General features: G+C 41.3%; 2 protein-coding genes across 2 annotated transcripts; both read right to left on the minus strand.

Annotated features, from left to right (window-relative positions):
- Positions 1-2632: 2632 nt before the first annotated feature.
- On the minus strand, positions 2633-6112 carry LOC133470889 (tissue alpha-L-fucosidase-like). Its single transcript, XM_061759810.1, has 8 exons — positions 5603-6112; positions 4614-4748; positions 4354-4491; positions 4169-4274; positions 3881-4081; positions 3614-3804; positions 3056-3155; positions 2633-2939 (listed from the first exon to the last, which is right to left on the minus strand). Exons 1-8 carry the CDS (start codon positions 5968-5970, stop codon positions 2805-2807), a joined length of 1374 nt encoding a protein of 457 aa, XP_061615794.1. The 5' UTR covers positions 5971-6112; the 3' UTR covers positions 2633-2804.
- A 9327-nt stretch (positions 6113-15439) lies between these two features.
- zbtb8b (zinc finger and BTB domain containing 8B) lies at positions 15440-21756 on the minus strand. Its single transcript, XM_061760188.1, has 5 exons — positions 21618-21756; positions 20947-21139; positions 18650-19526; positions 18393-18571; positions 15440-18234 (listed from the first exon to the last, which is right to left on the minus strand). The coding sequence occupies exons 2-5, from the start codon at positions 21118-21120 to the stop codon at positions 17920-17922; spliced, it is 1545 nt and encodes a 514-aa protein (XP_061616172.1). The 5' UTR covers positions 21121-21139; positions 21618-21756; the 3' UTR covers positions 15440-17919.
- Between the last annotated feature and the right edge of the window lie 340 nt (positions 21757-22096).

A 22096-nucleotide genomic window follows, 5' to 3' on the forward strand; every position in this document is an offset into this window, starting at 1 on the left:
TCATCAAACAAAGCACAAAGACCTGCTTTTTATACTTTTACTCCACTGTGAAGGACTCACGACTGGTCTTTTCATCACGAGGATTCAACAAGTATTTATCCGCAGTAGCAACTTCTCCTTCAATTCTCAAGCCGTTGAGTGAACCACCGATAGCGTTGCAATTTTTTTACGTTTCCTATTCTACTCTACACACAGTGCAAGGACCCTTGCTATGAATATCACGGCTTCTGAGCACTCACCAGACTATTTGCCACGAAACACCTGTCACCTATTTCTAAAAGTGCAAAAACCCCACTTTTAGAGCCAGATGAACAACCCCTGAGTACCTCAGCCTTTTGCGACCCAGGCCTCTGTCCTCAGGGGATTCGAGATACAACAACACAACATAACCTGGGGGGAGGGGGGGTGACGACAATATACTGTAGTGCTTTTTAAATTATGATTCCAGGAATACTTCATACAGTGCATACTGTATTTAGTGAACTAGGGGTTCTTGTAGCTGCAGATTTGAGTTTTAGGTGGACATTTCTAAGAGGCTGCTCTGATGGTAATCATCTGTAAAAAATTCTTTATTTTTTTTTTACATTTTATTCATGTTTCCAAGAGGGCTGAATTTGTTTTTTTCCTCATTATTTTTACAATTCAATTATGTATGTCTCAAGATGTTTATATATTTTTATACTAGATTTGTTTTATTGTATCTTTTATCTTATATTGTATTTTAACAGCAACAATAAATAATAATGACGAGCTAGTTAGTCTTTGAAGGATCACTGGAAAAGGTCAAATTGACCCTAAAATGGTCAGTTCAAACCCAAATGACCATCTTATGTCTTTTGGGGCATTTTTTTTACTGACTTATTTATTTATTAATTTATTGGGATAATTCGAGTCATGATAGATATGCCTACCAAGTTACAATTTGCTATACACAACAGGCTTCAAAGGATTGTGGCCAATTTTTGTTCTTTTGGGTAGTGAAAGGCCCTCGCAAATGTTGATTTAAGAATAATGACGATGAAGAAGCGAAGCAATTTCATGAGAACTTCATTGCTCGTAACTGCTGCCAAAAAGTATAGTTTTGTTTAAATGTTTCTCATAACTGTATGTATTATACAAATGGGACAACGTAAACATAATTGTATGTGTAACAATCATGTTTACACGTCCCATTTGGAAATGTTAAGAGTCCTCAGAGCAGCCAAGAGACGTGTAACTGAAACTCCAATGTGCCTTTAGCACTAAGGTGTACTGTATTTGACTGATGTGTATCAACACTGTAATGTTATAACAAAGTGGATCACCAACACACACAAAAACACCCTGCCACTCTTTTGTTTACAAAAATGTAAATACATGTCCCCAGCGAACATTGCTTTACTCAATATCATATATATTGTTACTGCAATATGATTATTAGTTGTAGTATGGTTATTGCCATTCAACAGGTTAATTATTACCACTGCTGTCATTCTTATAAACTTACTATATATATATCAAAGGATGAGTCTTGTGTACAATAAGTAGCTTAATGTGTTAGGCCAAATCTTAAAAAGCGCTGCTAGAATGGACAACAAAAGGGACATGAACTCTGGGATGACATTTCTCTCTGGGATCGATGATGGACACCCCCCATGAGGAGTTTGAAATTGAAAAAAAAAAAGGGCAGATTCAAACATTGCGTACTTTTTGTTCCCTTTTGAACTTCCATCCAGAGGAGGAGGAATATGTGAAAATCTAGGAGTTCCGAGTGTAGTCCACTGTATAATGTAGCAAAAGCTCAAATGTCCTCTGCTCTCATTCCGTCAGCTCCTCTGTCATCTTTGTCCTAAACAACAGACGGGTCTTACACATTGAGCTTTTCTGTCTTTCAGCTCCTCTTCTTCTGTTGAATATAGTGCCAAGACAGCATATTGTACATAGAAACATTGTTTTTTTGTTGTTGTTGTCATTTGAAAAGAAATGACTGGAGCATATACAGTAGCAATACCATTAAGATATGTCTGATAACTCCAGAGAAGATGGGTGGAGAAGATGCATGCATGAGAAACACCACAGTGACTTGAAGATGTATTGGTTGGGATCATGGTTCATGGTTCAGTTTGTTGTGTTGTCGGTCTAATTGTATACATACCAATTTGTATTATTTATTGTAAAAGTTTTATGGCTCTGGATGTGTCCAAGGAGCCCAGAGAGATGGCACACTGTGACGTGGTTTACCCCTCAACACAGAATGTAACACGGTCTACGTTGTCAAAACATTTTCTAAAGGCTAATATTATTACTATTAATATGATTACTATAAAGCTATTTTAGCCAGTTAAATGAGGCTGTTGTGTCGCCTTTGTCTTTATTGTCATCTGTATCACTAACACATTTTTGATTCCAGTGTCAATTATGTTTATGAAAATAAGTATATTGAAGAGAATCTTGTTAAGTCTATTGTTCCCTTTCGGAGTTTACATTGAGGAAAAAGGACTTTAAGGTGGCATTCCCAGTCAAATTGTGGCTTTTCTCCGGGTACTCCGGTTTCGTCCCACATTCCAAAAAAATGCATGGTAATTTAATTATTTGAAGACTCTAAATTGTCCGTAGGTGTGAATGTGAGTGCGAATGAAAAAGAACATTGCAATCTTCATACAATGAACTTTATGAAATCTCTGTCACCATAACAAAGCAAACAATGAAAAGAAGTCCTCAATTATTTCATTTATAATGTCAGGTAGAGTCCAAACATAATACGTATACATAAATTATGTTTGGCTTTCTACGTTTTAAACTTTGTACCTTGTGATATTGACCGTTCACTCTACGCCATCCAGCTTGATGGTCCACGCTTGTCCTGCAGTGTAGGGGAGTTCAGGTAAAAGAATAGTAAGGCCGGCATTGGGCTTGAGTGGAGACCAAGATAAAGGCTTTGGGTTCCCCAACAACTTCACCTGTATAAGAGTAAATGATGTGTGATTTAGAAAAAAAAAACTTCTTCCAACATTACAGCAGAATAGACAGAACATGTTGTAAGACTTAAAAATAAAATTGTTAACTCAATGTTTACCTTGGTGGTTGCTGATGTTTTGGGTTCCAAAAGTTGCACAGTAGGCTTGCGGGGTTTAGTTGTCAAGATGGCATAAATACTGTCCGCTTTGGATGTATACCTAAAATACAATATTCTACTTCAGTAACTGCATTCTAGCAAGATGCACAAAAAGTATAACATCTAGATTTCACAATGTTTAAAGTGACGTGAGTGTCACTCCAAACTGAAAAGAAATATGTATAGCAGACACCCTGTGTTCAAAGGCCCATTATGCCAATAAACCATATAAGATTATTGTGAGAAAAAGCTCTGATTAAACATACTCATACAGTAATTTTAATCAAGTGAGAATATAATAAATAATGCATCAGAATGAATGAAAGATTTCAAATACAACCACTGTATTAATTTACCACAGATTCTATTAGTCATTAAGTAAAGGAGTTGGTTATTTGATGTGTGACTTTTTTTTATCAAATGGATGATGCCCACAGTGTTTAATTGAGCCACAGCGTTAATTAGAGCAGCGGCCACTATTTGAGGCAAAATTGTGATTCTGCTCTCCTTGCTGCATACCATACTGGCACAGAGGCGTTTTCCATCTGAACCCTCCAAGGTTTGGAGGCATAGATGGCCTCCCCGTTGACTTCCAGCCAAGCACCGACTCCCCGCAGCCGCTCCTCAAACACAGCTGGGATCATTCCGTCAGGGGTGGGGCCCACATTTAGGAGGTAGTTACCTCCCAGCGCCACAGTCTGAACCAGATCCTGAACAGGAAGCAGGTGAAGAAGTCAGAGTACATTTTAAGAGGACTGATTGTTTGTTTGCCCTGAATTAAATCACCTCTATGATGGTGGGCAGGTCCATCAGATCACTCATCTTCATGTTCCTGCGATAACCCCAAGACAGCATGTCCACAGACGTGCATTTCTCCCACTTATGTGTGGGCAGCTGGCCTGGAGTGTACTTGTCTTCACAGTTGTAATAACCTCCATGTTTACATGCACAGCCAGCTCCCCACCTGTCATTGGTCACCACTGTATCCTAAGAAATAGCATATATTAGTTACAAAAAAAAAATAAAAAATAAAAATATAAAAAACAGCAGTCATTGTTTTATAATGACACATACTTTAACAGGACTATCGTTGTAAAGCCAGGCAAGGAACTGGGTGGAGTTCCAGTATGTGTCAGGCGCCTCCCAGTCTCCATCAGACCAGATCACCTCAGGTCTGTACCTGCAAGAGGGATATTCAAAATTACTAAAGTGTACATGACATATAGCTGCGCCAGTGTGTTCATTCATCAACACGTGACCTTACAACCATGTTATACAGCTCTGGTAATAGCTTGTGAAGCACAAAGTCCTGTGTTTTAAATCCATTCTGCTTGTCCATCAGGTAAAGAGGGTGGAACCACTCGTAAAGGGAGTTGTAGAGTCCAAAGTGCAGCGACCTAAACATGGAAATACAATCCCTCACTGAACACAAGTTGCAACACAACAACCAAACTTTACAGCCTGGAATCGTGTCGCTACACAATAACATATTTCATAGCCGAGCAAGTAGAAAACACACCGATTTCGCACTGCCTCCCCCAGGTCTCCGACAAGGTCTCTATGAGGACCAATATCGACGGAATTCCAGTTCCAAGAGTTGGGAGATTCCCAGTTGGTGAAACCTTCATGGTGTTTGGCTGTCAAGACGACATATCTAGAGTGTACATAAAGAACAAAACAATGTGATAACAGTGAAGCAACAGTGGCTTATGTGGCTAAATGATTGAACTGGATTAATATTTACTTTCCTGTTAAAAATATAGTCCTTAAATGCACTGGAACACACGTTATATATTAAGGACAATACTTTCCCGTTTGTTGTTTACGATTCCTCTTGACAAAGTTATGCTTGATATTCAAACAAAATAAGTAACTGAACATTGTTGCTCAATGAGTCATAACTTGGGGGTCTGCAAAACAACTTGCAATGAATTATTATGTTGTTAAGTGCACACCTACATTTTGAGATCGTCCTAAGAAAAAAAAATACATTTCCAAGGACATCCACTTGTATGCCTTTTTGTGACTTGCAGTCTCTCTGCATCTCTGTTGCAAGCTGCTGATGATCTCTGGTGATCAATTGTTAAAAGTTGTCTTAGTCTCATGATGTCAACATATCAACAGCACGATGAAGAGGACTGATTAAATACCAATTATATTTGGGGAAAGAAAGGAAATGTATTTGTCCATGCATGGGTCAAACACCAGTTGCGAATTTTGCCATTCAGCAAGTAAGTTGTGCAAAAGTACTGAAACTCTGAACAAATGAACATGTGCATACAAAGGTTTAGAGAATGTCAAATTAAGTTTACCCGTGAAGGTTATAGAGCATTTTAAGGTCATCCTGAAATTCCACCCTATAGCCTATTACCCTAAACTTGTTGTGCGTGGTATATAACTCATGAATATTGTATTTAGGTAGGAAAAAGATCCCATACCATTTAATGGTGAATATATTAGTTATGTGAAATTGCTCTTTTAATTATACCTCAGTGTTCAAGTACTCACTTTGCTCCAGAAGCGTTGAATATATCCGCCCACTCCTCGGGCTCGAAGAAGTGAGCGTGAAAGTGGGAGCCAAACTCCGGGTAGCTGAACCCGGGCGGGTAGTTTTTGCTCATGTACGCCACACATTTGGGGTCCGGAGGTTTCTGACCTTGCCAGTGCCACCAGAACCACTCGCTGCCAAAGCCGGGCACGGAAAACAGCCCCCAGTGGATGAAGATGCCCACCTTCGCCTCGTCGTACCAGGAGGGCAGCGGTCGTCCGTCCAGACTCGTCCAGTCGGCTGTGTAGCGAGCTCCGGACGCGAAGGGGACGAATAAAAGGACAAAGGTTACGACGAGCATGGCGGCACTGGGTGCCCTGTGCGCCATGTTAAGCTTACAACATCCCAACCAATTTAACTGTAGTATTCGTTATGGCGTTACATATAATTTAGTATCAGGTAGTAGTAGAAACTTTGAATCAGGTGATTGGAGTCATATGACTAGTCACGCGACTCCGCCGTTTTGGTGGCACGATGTTACAACCCAATTCAGTGTTGATTAGCGACCCCTACCGAGCCGGAGGATTTAAGGCAAGCAATGGTTAGAAAGAAATAGAAACAATGATTTCATTTTTTTTTCTTAAAATACGTCAGTTTGCTGAGAAATTATAAACAATACCAGTTTTTGATAACTTGGCAAATTGGAAATATTCTCTGCACAAAGTAGTTTTTCCTCTTTTATTGACTTGTTTGTACAGAGAAGAACAATGTGCTATACTTTGTGAACTAACAAAAAGATATTAAATTAGTCAATGATAACTGAAAAATGCACCTTCTGTGTTTGTTGATTCAGATGAGACTGATATTTTTTTAACTCCATAAACTCCGTTTTGTTAGGCTGACAAAAAACAACGGATTCACCACAAATCACTCTTTCAGTCGCCAACATCAGACCATTCTCTTCAATAAGGCCATAAATGGGAAATAATGTATCATGCTTCTCTGAATATGTAGCGCAATCATTGTAAATGCTCCGTGGTTCACTTTTTTCCAAGCTGTGTCTGTTTTTTTCTGCCTTGTAATTCCCCAAAAATCTCAATCGATCACGAGCTCAGTCGCAGTTGCCTTTACCTCTATTTGCATTGCGTCGTGCAGAGGTTGAAAGATGTGGCAAGCCTGTTTTTAAAAAGGAAGGGGGAGAATGCACACACGTTTTCAAATGTAGCAAAAAAGTTTAAAAAAAAATTCATCAGGGAATAAACTCCTGAAAGGTACATCCCCGAATACCTGGAAAAGCTACTGAATTACATTAAACAAAGTATTTGCACTTCATTACTTCCCACCACAGCAGTACACTGACAAATATTGAACTAAGGAATTGTATTCCACTTCCCCTTCCCACACAAAATCCTTATTAATCTCTGTTATCATCTCTTCATACTCATTTGAGTCTTCAAAGATTCTTTCCCAACAACTGGTAGAACCTAAACAAAATATTTAATAAAATCACACTGCACTGTTCCATGCACTTTATAGTGTTTTATTTTCCTCTGTCAAAAGCATAGTGAGGTTCAAATGAAAAAAATGTCCAGTAGTGTTGGAAAATTGTTTAAAAAATACAATAAAATAAATGGAAATTAAACATAAGAGAAATTGAGCGTGTTTATAGCAAGTAAAGAGCTATGGTGTCGAGAATCTTGACGGTTACGGTCCAAATGAACACGTTGATCCCGGGAGGGTCGCTCCAAGCCCTGGGAGCGTCTCAACGGAACTCACGGGGGCGCCATCTTGTTGCAAACAAGCCAAGCTTTTACTACTCGTCGTTTCCGGTCCAGTGTTGCGACTGTGCGCCGAGTCACTAACCGATGTATCCTTCTTCTGAGACGACGAGCTCTCGACCGGAGCCCTTTTCCCGGTCCGGGTGGCCAAGTCCCGCCGAGAAGTCTTCCAGGTGTAGCCCAACCGCTTCAAGACCCGCTGGGTAGTTTTGATGGAAATCGGCTTCTCCGCGGTGCAGTTGTACAACCTCTGGATCTCAGTGATGGACGCCTGGTTGTTGGCCTCCACCACTCGCTCCATCTGCTTCTCCCCCAGCTCGTCGACAAAGCGTCTCCTGCCGCCACCGCGCTCGCTGCGGGTCTTCTTTTTGGCGCACCAGTCCCTGTAAACTCGGGACACGGCCGTCTTGGAGAAGCCTAGCTGGCTGACCGTTTCCGAAATGCTGCGGCCGGCGCTCCGGACGCCGACGATAAGGCCCCGCTCGAACTCGGTCAAGTCCCGCGACTTGCCCATGTGTCACCGTCTGGCTCCAAACTCGGGATTGGGAGGCACCGCAAGCTCCCGTTGTCCCCCTTTTTGCACCTTTGTTGATGGTGGAAGTTAGCTGTGCTCTCACTTCCTTTGCCCGAACCCAAGTAAATCTCTTCTTCTGCCGTGTAGCTTTGGGGTACAATGGACTCAGTTTCGCACCCTTCAGTTAGCTTTGGTTACTACAGATAAGTAGCCAGATTGTAGAATTATTTTTTTTTGTGCATTTGAAGTTTACTGAATTTGAAAATTGCAGAAGTTTTATTTGCACCAATTAACCCGTGTATCCGCCTGTTGCCAGGCAAATTGTGAGTAAATTAATTTCATACTTTTTGTTATATTTTTGCCATGAGATTTCTCGAATGCAAAACGTTGTCTTGAGCCAATAAAAGTTAGGAAATACTGATTTAATCAATGCCTTATAACGCATTTATAAACTTTTTTTTAACACACATGCAAAGTGTATGACTTTTATGTGAGCCAAAGAAAGGGATGAAACTGAAATGAACATATACAAGATAAACAATACACACAAAGAAAATAGTGCAGTGAAACAGGCCATTAATAGGCATCTTAAAATGTTATTCAATTACATCCATCCACCTGACTGGGCAAAAAGGGAAGGGTACAACTCTGTGTTGGTTGCCAGTCAATTGCTGGTCCTTCAATTACACACAATTTTAGATGAGAATAAGTGAAATAGCAGGTTGTGTATTTCCTTGGTCTATTTAAAAAAAAATACTATAATGAAATGAACATCAAAGTAGATGCTGGGAAAATTTGTGTCATCCATACTTTCTATTGCACTTCTGTCCTGAGTGGGAACTGAACATATGCAGGGGAAGTCAGGCGAGTGAACCTCAACACAGTGCCGAATAGCCCACTATCATGGAAGAATTATTATTGGTGAATTATTCAGAACACATCTATCATCTATAATGGTTTGGGGAAAAAACAGAAAAATACTGATCATTAGCCTAATAGCATAACTGTCTAAATCATTTGTAAATTACTATCACAATTTTTTTTTTTTTTTTTTTTAAATGTGCTTGCTAAAAAAGCACATTTTTGTCAAGTCCACAAAGGTTGAATTGAGGCAACTGGACTTTTCTTGTTTGTTGAATTTGTTGTTTTCTGAAGACGTTCAAAAATGACTATGGAAATTATGCTATTAGGCTAATGATATGTAATGTATAATTGAATGGTAGCCCATATCAAATGCTTTCGGGGGGGGGGGGGGGGGGCTGTAAAGTTTCAAGTAGTATTACAGTTACCATTTGTAATACTGTCATACACAATCCTGGGGGTGTTATGGGGATTTAACACAGGAGTGCTATAGGGGACTTAACCCACTCATGCCAATGGTAAAAAAAAATAAGTTTTGTATGACAAACACAGGTCCTAAGCTGCCAGTCATTAAATGGAAGCCACACGGTAACAATGACAAAAATATGATTGCATCAAAGTGCATACATGTACTCGTAAGCCACTGATATACAGGTTGACCATTTAAGAAAAGTCAATCCGTGTCCTCGTGGAAAACTCCACAAATGTGTACATCGGTGGTGGAGAATAGTGCAAGAAAATGCATGTGGTAATAAAGTCCATTTAAGCACAGGCGCCACAGGCATCGGTGGTCTTAAGGGTCCAAGTGGGCGCTGCAGTCCTCACGAGCACTGTGAGCCCGCTTTGGTTGCTCCAACCTCGGGGACAGCCACACTGGAGTTGACGGTACCTCCACCTGGGCTTTTCCTACACGTGTCCGCTTCTTTGACGTAGTCCGTGGATAATTGAGAAGGCAAGTTCTCTCCGGGCTTAGTCCGGAACACCGGATCCCTCCGGGTAGGCCCCCGGGTGTAGCCCAGCCGCTTCAACACTCGCTGGGTGGTGGTGAGCGAGATGGGCTTCTCGACGCTGAAATTGTACAACGACTGGATCTCCGTGATCGTAGCCTGGTTGTTAGCCTCAACCACTCTCTCCATCCGCTTCTCGCCCGTCTCGTCGACGAGGCGTTTCCTCCCGCAAGCCCCCCGCTCGCTGGAGGTCTTCTTCTTCCCGCACCATTCCCTGTACACCCGCGACACGGCCGTCTTGGAGAAGCCCAGCCGGTTGACCGTCTGCGAGATGCTGCACCCGGCGCTCCGGGCGCCGACTATCAGGCCCCGCTCATACTCACTCAAGTCCCGCGACTTGCCCATGTGTGTGTCCCGTGTGGTGCAACACCCGGACTGGAGGAAAACACGAAAATTCCCCCCCTTTTTTGGAGCTTCTTACCTCTTTTGTTTTGATGGGACCGAGCTCAAACCTAAAATATGAGCGTCTCATTAATAAAGCTGTTCTTCTGTGGTTTGCTTGTTTGGTACACTTGCGCCCTCTTCAGCTAGGTTTAGTTAGTACAGTTTCCCCCCCAAAAAGTACATATTGTGATGCAAGCAATTGTACTAAATACAGTGGTTAAAGTCCACACGACCCTGTTCAAACATAAGGTTAAAAAACAAAAAGAAGACTATAATAAATAATTTCTAAACATTTTCCACCATTATGTTGACCTATAATCAGTACAACGCAATTTAGAAATTCTTTTTGAGTGAGGAAGTAAAAATAAACTGAAATGTATGGTCTGGTTGCACAAGTGTGCACACTCTCTTACTGGGTTGTGGCTGTGTTCAGAATTAACGAATCACATTCAAACTCATGTTAAATTGGAATCAGTAGGTGCCTCAGATTAGCCTCAAATAAATATCAGATGTTCTAGTAGGCTTTTTTTCCCGTTCGTTTTTTTCCCCCTACTTTCTACACTGACTGTAATTTCCAACTGTTCATAATTGTTTTCACCTTGTCTATGGCCCAAGGTCCAGTAGAATAAAAGAAATCCAAAGCATGCTTCTACCGCCACCATGCTTCACTGGAGTTATGTTCTTTTGGTGATTATTGTTGCTTGCGCCAAACATACCCTTTGAATTATGGCCAACAATGTAAACCTTGGTTTCATTGTACATTAACATTATAGGCCACAGCGGTTAAAAAAAAAAATTTAAATGACTTATGTTGGTCTCATTTTATATCACAAAAACATTGCATTTGAACAGGGGTGTGTAGACTTCTTAGATCTACTGTGTTATAGGCCAATTTATGTAACCTGTATGTATGTATAATGTCTCAAGTCAAGTTCAGAGTTTCTAATTCCAGAGTTGAGTGTCAAGTCACCACATCAAAAAGTCAAGGGCGCAAAGACTAAAGTCCCCATTTCAAGTACTTAGTAATAAGAGTTAATTAATACCAACAGATCATGTACCGCATTGCCACATAATTCTTTCTGGTGAGGTAATTATCAGTTTTCTTTACAAAGGATCATAAGCAAGTGTAACGTGTAAAACATTTAATCCATCCAGTATCTTTACTCTGACTGTAATATCAAATTGTCTTGCAGCCTATCCCAGTTGACTTCAGGCCAAAGGCAGACTTCACACTAGACTTGTGGCCTGTCAATCACAGGGGATAAGGTCAAAGGTCATGACAGACAACCATTCATCTGCAGATTCACTCAGCCACTGTTGGGAAGTGAACCCCACCCATCCCGTACAAAGGTCAGGTGAGAGTACAACTACTGCATACCATCAGTGACACGTTGAAGATGTTCGTAATTTACACATCTACTGTTATTTTACATAATTTACAATTAAATCCTTGACCAAAATGGGTGTTTTTCCTCTTAGTGTCGTACCTATCTGATCCTTCAATGCTTGTCATTAAAATCATACAAATACAGCTACAAGTAACTAAAATAGACATTTAATGTACAGTAACAAATATTTAGGACCATACAAGCACATCTATGTTACTTTCACAGGAAAATTCCACAAACGACCTACCGTACATGCAAACCTTAAGACACGGGTGAATTTCATAACATCAATTGAGTCAAGTTAAATATATTTACAGGTACCTGTAAGGTGCAATTACATTAACACACAGAAACATCAGACAACTTAAATAGGCATTCAATTATACATACACAAATCAAAGTATGATTTAAGAATCTCACAAAGACAAGAAATATTCAATTGCTTGCAAAAGATTGGCACGGCTGTGTGTAATCACTTTCCTTGAGGCCTCTTCAAATATAATAAAAACATCAACAAGGCTTCATCAAATAAGGTAGACCCCAGCAATTATGGTGAACGAATAGAGAGACGTACATTTTGTGTTTCACTTGATGGTGCGAGGTTCAAAACCAAACCAAACAAGGACAATTCTACCCGCATGCAGTTCAAATGGATGCCGCACCGTCAGTATGTTTACATACACTAAAAATTGGATTACTGCATTGGACCAATTGAAACCAAATTCTTACAATGCATACAAAACAGCTAAATCTGACCCTGTTTGTCTTTTTAAAAGTTGGATTAACACACCCAGACTATTCCTGATGGAAGTCCGATTTCTCTTCACATCTGTACACTCCCAACGGAATATGTAATTCAAAAGAGAGGACGTCCTCAGGACATAGCCACCATTACCTAATAGAAAAAAAAAAAAGATTTGGCCACCATCTTGTGGGATCTCCAAACAATCACAAAACCTTTTGCAGGGTTCGGTCCCTATCGCCCGCAAAAGCAGTCCAACACTTTTAACGCATAATAACCCAATTTGTTTGTGCATGTAAATGTGCTGAGTAACTTGGCAAAAGTGTGCTTTCATGGAAGTGCTTAAAAGGGTACTTTTTTCCTTTTTTTTTTTTTTTAACGCAGCCAGTAGTTTAGAAGTGTCTTCGAACTTTGATGCTCGTCAAAACACAAATAGTAGTAACATTTGGACAGCCAAGGAAGAACAGATTGAATTAGATGGGGCAGCGATTCTGCCATTTGTTGGAGTGTTTTAAAGTTTTTTTTTTTTTTTTTAATTTTTTTTTTTTTAAGTCTAGTAGATTTGTTAAGTACACTTCAGTTATGTTTAACTTGAGTTCCTGGGAAATGTCTCCAACTTGGATTGTTGAGATTGCACTTATGTGGAATACATTTTCACTGAATATCCCCCCCCCCACCCCATTTTTAAAGACTGTTAACGTTCAAATGTGCAAAATGTTATAGTAGCTTACTTTAATAAACTTACTTTTTAGGAATACAACCTCTGCCTCACTGTTAATTAAACCTATCAGTATCGTTTGAGGTGGTATTTGCTGTGAAAAAAATAAAAATAAAAAAATAAATAAAAATGAGAACGACGTGGGGCAATGTATCCATTGTTTATAAATAGACAATTAAGTAAGCACAGAGCCACAGGCACCGGTGATCCGAAGGCTCCAGGCGATGCGGTCCTCACCAGCACTGAAATCCCGGTAGAGGTGCCCCAAACCCGGGGAGAGTCTGGTTGGAACTCATGGGCGCGTCCTCGTATGACAATGTCTCCTGGTTTGTACTACCCGTGTCCTGTTCAATATTATTGCTGCTAACCACGTCAGTAGACACGGGAGTCTGTTCTTTCGGTAAGGAACTCTGGACGGGTCCAGGATGCGAGGTCCGCAGCTCCGGATCCCGCCGGGGAGCCCTGCGGCTATAGCCCAGACGCTTCAAGGCCCGTTGGGTGGTCTTAAGGGAGATTGGCGTCTCGGCGGAGCCGTTGTACAGGGTCTGGATCTCCATGACCGTAGCCCGGCTGTTGGCCTCCACCACTCGCTCCATCCGCCTCTCACCCATCTCGTCGACGAGGCGTTTTCTTCCTCCGGTCCCCCGTGCGCTGGTTGTCTTCTTCTTCCCGCACCATTCCCGGTAGATCCGGGACACGGCCGTTTTCGAGAAGCCCAACCGGTTTACCGTTTCCGAGATGCTGCAGCCGGCACTCCGAGCGCCGACTATTAGACCCCGCTCGAACTCTGTCAAGTCCCGCGACTTGCCCATGTTTTAGGGCTGGGAAGCGGATACAACATCAACCTAGTAACCACCTTGTTTGTTTCAATGGGACCAGATTGTGCCATTAAACAATGGCTGGTCGTCGTAAGGGTTCTTCTACTGCGGTCGATTGTTTGCTGCATTGGACTCATTGTCGCCCTCTCTCGTTACATTTGTAGGAGTCTTGTAAAACATTTTTTTTTTAAAAGACTAGTAAAAAAATAGTAGTGAACCCTCGTTTATCGCGGGAGTTAGGTTCCAAGACAGGGCGCGTTAAGCGAATTTCCGCGAAGTTGAGACACCGTATTGATTTCATTATTTAACGTGTATTTTTACCTTTTAAAACCCTCTCTATCGTATTATTCATAGGATAATCATATCATAGGGTATCACGGTATTCCACAACACTTAGCAGTCACAATTAAAATGAAATTTAAAAAATCAAGATGGGTAGTGTACTGTAAATAATGTCCATATATATATATATATAACTTAAAAACCCCACAAAGTCACGCATCCGCGATTGTCGAACCGCAAAGTAGCGAGGGTTCACTGATTTAACTCCTGTACTGGGGGGGGAATGACTAAGTCATGGAAAAACCACCATTTTCTTCCCAGTTTCTTCAGTTTTTTTGTTGATTTTAATGGTTTGGTGCAACTAAAGGTGCATTGGTTTGGACAATGACGACAACAAAAATCACTGGCACTGGCTTCGGTTCATCCTGAAATTTCACTTGAAAGCCATATATATATATATATATATATAACTTTTTCTGAGTTGTGTCACATGTAATATACCTAGTTTTTATATCTTGGCAAAATGGGGGGGGGGGGGGGGGAAACCTCTGCACACAAAATAGTTTCCCTCTTTTATTAACTTACATACTGCTCATACCGAGAAAGGATAACAATCATGTTGCATTTTGTTAAGAGCTGGCTAGCACTGGCTCAACGTTTATGCGATCAAAAGGTGTTCCCATTGCTTTGCTAATGTGAACAGAGGAACAAGAAATGCTAAATTAGCTAAGGATAACTGGAAGAAAATACATCCTAATTGAGTTTTTTTTCAGATTGGACGGATACATTTTGTTTATAAAAAAAAATTTAACACTGAAAGCGCGTGGTTTTTAGGCTGGCACGAGACAATGCATTCACCATCGAAAAATTATCTCAAATAATGCCATGGATGGAGAATATCTTACTTCTCTGAATCTTTTGCTGTCACAGTTAATACTCCCACAGTAGCTGGAGGGTGAAAAAAAGCAACAAGCCTGTTTTGACAAAGTGAGTAGTAGAAAGTACAGAAATCTGTTTTCAAATTTAGGGAGTCAAAGTAAAGTCAGAAAAAATGCTCAAGCACAGACACCTGAAAAATCTACTTGATACGTCCCAACACTGCCAATTAGTACACATGCGAATCTAAAAAAAAACCAGATATGATACATTTTACTTTTTTATCATATTTGTATATTGTACTATAAAGTAAACACTTCCATTTGTAATCTGTGCCTTGCAAAAGTAAAATGGCAAGTTAGCGTTGCAAGTGTTTGAACTCACCACTAGAGGGCAGCGCTCTGCTTCTCAAAAAGAATTTTTAAAAAAATTAAATAAAGCTTGCTCAAGCCATGCAGTAAGATTACACCCAATAAACCAGGCATCATGAAGAGTTTGTCATCATTGGATTGAATCTTCAGTATATAAAATGCATACACAAGACACGGAAGTGAGCGGGGGAACAAAACATTGCCTAAACAACACACACAATTTAATCAATAAAGCATCTACCTAAAGCGAGGTACACAAATACAGATAATCTGATCTAAATCAAGCATTTTCCCTCTTTCGCTCAAAGTCAGCAAAAGGCCTGATTGTCAGCTGTCACTAAAAGATTAACCTGTGGTGTGGGCTGTATTATGAGGGATTTTTCCTTACCGATCTGCTCAGAAAACGGCCAGGGCCGACAATCATAAATGTTAAAGCTTCCCAATATTTACGGCCGCACATCCTTATGTGCGTGGTCAACAAGCGACCTCACACTGTTGCTGAAACAACCAGAGAAGCAACTAGTTGTGTTGAGTGTCTGTACATAGTACTACAATAACTACTACGGGCTCATCTCATTTCTATATTTGAAACTTCCTAGGTTCCTGTTTACATGCTAGCCCCTCCCACCAGAAATTCCATTGAGGAGCGAGGCGGCAGGAGATAGCAATGATTGTTATCATCGTTCCTCGATGACATAATATTTCATGAAGATGTCGACTAAAGAAGATGTCACGTCATTGACGCGTGTCAACGAAATGTATCGTCTGCAAGGCTGAATTATTACTATCACCACAAATGGCCACTTTATGCTTTTTGTTTCAAGTGGGATTACAATTAAGTCAATTATAATCAACACTGGTACTCTTCACAACTTTGCGGATGCAAAGGCGATCGTGATTGGTCTATGTCTATCCCAAAGCTGCACTTGGTTTGGTGGAGGAGACTCGTGATTGGCAGCAGCGATTTTGTGTGTAGCCTGCTGTGTTGGTCATCTTGTCATCACACTGTAAAGAATAGTAAGCAAACACCTGCCAAGTTTTTCTTTGTGTGTCAGTTTTCGCATTGATTTTACTAGTCAGTTAAGATGTTAAAAAGCTGAAAATGTGCACCCCGCTAAAGCTAACCTAAAATCAAGGGATGTCTCCATGAGTCGAAGAGACATTTCTGGTATTAGATACATCAATTAATGAAAATCAAGGATGAATCATAATTTCGTCCAGTCCATTTGACTTAAGGCCTGTACATAAACCGCAAGAACAAAGAAAGTCTTTAGTGGCAAGAACGAGCAAAGTTCGTCCTGGCCAAGACGTTTGACACTTCACGAGAAGTCCTTGTGAATAATGACGCACGCTAATAAGTAGTGGGCTTTTTGCAACAGATGCTTTCCTGCATGCACAATATTCTGGATTCCATGATTTAGTCACCATTTGTGTCTTTATATTCCTCTTACACCAGTGATTCTCAACCAGTGTGCCATGAGAAATCATCAGGTGTGAAGCAGGAAATTTTCCAATTGCATTTAATTCTTCCAAAAAATACTGTATCTTTGGTCATCTATGCATTCCAGGTATAGACAGTGACAGGCTGGCAGAATAAATGTTCTTCCATTAGACTGAAGAATTTCTATAATTGACCTATTTAGCCACTTTTTGACATTTGTGTTTGTTGGTGTGAGATTTATTCTAATGTGAAATACGTGCCTTGGCTCAACAAAGGTCAGGAGGCGCTACCTTAGGCTTCTTTATAATCATTCCAGGCGGCGACCACGCTTACGTCACTGCGGCTATCACGTGCACAGTTTGCCTTTATATTCGAGCGCAACCCACGTACGCAGTTTTGAAAATGTACTGCAGTTCACCTCCAAGTCGGGGGTATCGCTACGGCTGGTATTGGCTAGGACACCACAGGATGGAGTTTCCTCAGCATTTTTTGGCCATTTCTGGTAGCTCTTTTTACTTTCGTTTCCGTAACAAGGAACAAAGCAAGAACAATGGCGACCGTGGAAAAAATTATACGTTTAATTATGCTGCAAAATCGATCAAGAAGGCAGCAGCGTAGATAGTATGTAGAACCGGGGGGCACATTGAGTACGTCATCACAGCATGTGACTAAAAATGGACCAATTACGAGAGATGATCTCCGCGGCATTCTACGCGCAGCAACAATTTTTGCCGTGAGCGTCAAGTGACGCATAGTGGGCACGCGGGCCAAGGCGTCGGTCACGTGATGCAATGCGGGCGTTGTTGACCGCGGGAGTATAAAGACGCCTTTACACAACATGTAGAGATCATTGTACTTGCTCACTGCCTCGACTAGCTGATCAAAACTATTCATCGTTTGACAACTATCACTTTGGAAAAAAAGCGAGAATAACATTCTGCATTAACCACTTAAAATTTCTGATCACTCACGCTTTAATTCTCAGACACCAGATGAGAAAAAAGTTCAGTCGAGAGAATGTGTCAAGAACAAGCAGTGAGAACTCCCAAATCAGTGCCGCAATAAAAAAAATAATAATACGTCGTTCTATTTTCACAGCCCTGAGAGAGAGGAAAAAAAAGATCTGTTCTTGCGGAATATGTATAGACCTATAAAATTCACATATTGTGACCTACATCATCACAGGCAGTCAGCTGCCTTTCAAGCATCTGTTTCTCCACTAGGTCTTCCACTCTGCCAACCTCCACCTCGTCCACGTCGTCCATGAAACTGGCCCAATCGGTGCCCCCGTCTTCACGTTCCGTGGGGTCCGCTTTGCCGGCCACGAGCAGGGGGGTGGAGTCGACGTGAGTGGTGGTCACGCAGTTGCAGCTGTCGCAGATGCCGTAGCGTCGGAATCCCGGAGATACGCTGGATCCGGAGAAGATTCGCCTGCAGCTCTTGCATGACACGGGCAAGTCATGCCTATGGACCTGGTTGGGAGTTCACAGAGAGTAACAGCAGTTAGGAAACCATTATACAGTGTTCGCTCGCATATTCGCAATTGGCGAATTCCTCCATTCGCGGAATTTTTTTATTTATTTTTTTAGAAGTCCACTAAAGAAGGTTCAAAGGGCTATTCCGCTCTTACGCTCAGGGCGTGGGTGCGAAGATGCTCCTGCCTTGTGAACCTCTTGCCACACATGGGACAGGGGAAAGGCCTTTCGCCTGTGTGACAGCGAAGGTGCCGTTTCATTATTCCCTTCTGCTTGGCCGTGTACGGACAGAAGGGGCACTTGTGCAGTTTGACAGGAACCAGTAAGCTGTCACCTGCAAGATAACAGACACAGTTAAAATAAACTTTACCCATTAAGTTCACAAATTAGCACTGCACCAATCAGTTTGTACCTGTGTCCTCTCCAATCCAATCAGATTGGATTTCCATTACAGATGATCCAACAAAACCCAAATTGTCTTCCATTCGGCTGACTCCCAAGATGCTACCTGGTGGTCTTTGGGTAATGCGCTGGCTCCCTCGGTCCACCATTGGGTTAGGGCCTTCACCCCTGGCCAGCATCTCCATCAGTTGCCGGGCACTAAAAGAAGAGCCATAACCCACAGAGGAGCGCTCGGTGTTAAAATTTGGGGGAAGTATGCCATGTCTGCTATGATGAGGAACAGAGGGGCCGGGATATGACGGCATGTCTTTATTGTCAGGAGATTCCAAAAGCTCCTCATCTGGGTCATACTCTATCTTGGGGTTCACTAACTCTAGGGTCAAATCGGAACACGAAGTCGAGGAGAGATTAGTCTGATCTGTTTTTGCTTTTGGTCTTTCAGCACCAGAATGGTAGTCGCCGTTCATGTCTCTGCTTGGACCTGCAGGGGTGTTGCCGGGCATGCACAAAGGACTTGGAATTTGCTTTATAGATGCCCCATCTGCTTCTATAACCTGTGAACGAGGCTCCTCTGCCCCAACACTACTCGACTTCGATGCAGCAGGAGTGCCGCTGTCCGCAGGTCTGTATCGTCCTTCCTGTCCTGGAGTCTCCTCCTCTTTTACGGCCTCCTTGTCTTTGTTGCAAATTTCCAAAGAGGAGCTGATGTATTTTTTGCAAAGGTTCACCAGGTCGGTCATCTGCAAGTAGCTGGCTGCTGACATCACCTCGATGACACTGCTGCTGCTCAAGGCCAACCGGCCAGAGTAGAGAAAGTCCAGGATGATGGAGAAGGCATCAGCCGTAACTATGTCTAAAGATGCTGTGCTTTGGCGCTGTCCACTATCCTGAAATGAGATACATTGTCTGATTAAGAAAGTGGACTTAGCAGCCACAATTTGATGTTTCAAATGTTTGAATGGAGTCGTAAAATTCCAGGAATTTTCAAAGTTGGCAACTTAACATGGGTATTCATGGTTAGCGCTTAATAGGGAACTTAGTTGGGGAAAATATACTTCATCATAATTCTGACAAAGGCAACCAGATTTTATCTATTTTGCATTGATTTCTGCTTATGACAAAACAAAATAATTATAGTAATGCTTAAATGATACCTTTCCATTAATCCATCCATCCATTTTCTGAGCCGCTTCTCCTCACTAGGGTCGCGGGCGTGCTGGAGCCTATCCCAGCTATCATCGGGCAGGAGGTGGGGTACACCCTGAACAGGTTGCCAGCCAATCGCAAGGCACATACAAACAAACAACCATTCGCACTCACATTCACACCTACGGGCAATTTAAATTATCTTCAATTCTCAGTTAACTCTTCCAATTTAAATATTTTTTTTTTTAATTCCCCAGCTTAAATTCCCGTGGAAATTTACTGGAAACTTTAAATGAAATTTCCACCCTTCTGCAACCCTCTCTTTGAATAATGTGTAATTCGATCAATTTTGTTATCCGTGACATTAAAAGCTACAGCTAACAAACAAGCTTAATATCCATAGAGTGTAACTTGTGCCTTAAAAGTCAGAGCTGGTATACCAAATTTGCAATACAAATATTGTGTGACTGGTACGGTGGATTTCGGTCGAAGTTTGGGGCAGTGAGTGAAGATGTACACTGCTTCATACATTAGTGTTCTGCACTAGCCACTTGCAGCCGACTGACTAGTTGCCATATGCTTGTCACGTTTGATCAAAAGGTAGAATGCTTGTGTGTGTTAAATTTTAACATCTACATTAATCGTTGATTTCATCTTGTGAGACAGTTAAGAAATGAAATGTGTGCCGTGAATCAGCGAAGCAACAATTTTCCCTCCTTGTTTGTCATTAAAGTATTTTTTATTATTATTACTGTATTGATATACTGTCAACAAAAATATCAGCTCTCGAGCGGCATATCTGCCTCACAGTCAAGATCCTGTGTGGAGGTTGCATGTTCTTCCCTTGCTTGCACGGGTCTTTTCCAGATAGTCCGGCTTCCTCCCACTTTTCAAAAAACATGCCTGTTAGGTTCAATTCAAACTTAAAATTGCACAAGGTGTAAATGTGATTGGCTGTTAGTTTATATGTGCTCTGTGATTCACTGGTGACCAATTTAGCATGTGCAGACATTACTGGGAGCTCCAGCTTACCCGCAAGCCTGATGAGGAAATGCGGTACTATCTAGAAAATGGATGGATGGATGCAAATGTCTTGAAAATGTACCAAAATTAGAGGTATCACGAAACGGACAGCAGTCGTCCATCGAAATAGCCCCGCACCTGTAAATAGTGAACCAAAAGAGCCCTAAAGTAACCGCTTCCCGCAAACAGGACATTGCGGTGGGCCTTGAAGACGCGGCCCTCAACGAGGATGCTGCAGTCACAGAAGTAGCCCCGCTTCCGCTGCTCGTTGAGCTCGAAAAGCAGCTTGGGCAGGTAGCAAGGCACCTCCATGACTAAATTTCAGTGGGCTCTGCCAAAAGAGGAAAGGACAAAAATTAATATGGAGGGAACATATATGCATGTGTCACGTTAGTTTCAATTGTGTCACATTATTACAAAAAACAAAAAAACAAAAAACACACTAATGTGGTGGAATTAGTTTCCTGACTCTCTTTTTACGAGTCAGTATGTACAGTGTTAACTGATCTGTTATAGCGTTGCCTATTTCATGGATTCTGTTCATATTATGGCAAGATGTTACTGTGATAAGGTTTCCAAGAGCATACGTCTGAAAAGCTGTAGCCACATATAATACAGTCTTTAATGTCTTAATATACACCAACGTAATAACACCGTAGTGAATCTTATTGCTTCATTTTGTTTTTGTTTTTTTCGGGCTAGCTAGCGGTGCTAACGCTATCTAGAGTTAGAAAAACATATTCGGTTCCTCATAAGCACCACCTTATAGCGCGTGTAAAACAACAACGCAATCGATCCGAATGACTTACCCGTCAAAACCCTGGACGAAAAAAAACTTGGTAACGAGCGGTGTTCTTTGAAACATTAAACTGCTAATACCATTGTTTTCCAGCGTTTTTTTTTTCCTTAAGTACTAAAAAGACAAATGCTTCCTGTATTACATGATTGACATTAAGATTAGCCAATCGGGAGTGACGGGGTTGTGGCCACAACCCAGAATACGGCTATGAATGGACGAGGGAGGGATAACTACAATTTTAATAAAATAAAATATTTGGAGCTAAATTAATAAACAAGACAATGGGTCTTAGTGAAAATTTAAAAATGTACATTTTATATTTGTAAATGTGGGTATTCAATCGCAGCTGACCAAACAGGTGATGAATACACAAAGGTGGCATAACTAAATGTTGAAATATTAATTTAAGCAAATGATGTGTGGGGAAGTTTCAAAGTTTAACACAATCTGCATGGTTGACATTCAAGTTGTTCAATTTAATTTCGTGTT

Source organism: Phyllopteryx taeniolatus, chromosome 21 (genome assembly GCF_024500385.1).
Source record: "Phyllopteryx taeniolatus isolate TA_2022b chromosome 21, UOR_Ptae_1.2, whole genome shotgun sequence".
In the NCBI taxonomy this organism is placed as follows: Eukaryota; Metazoa; Chordata; class Actinopteri; order Syngnathiformes; family Syngnathidae; genus Phyllopteryx; species Phyllopteryx taeniolatus.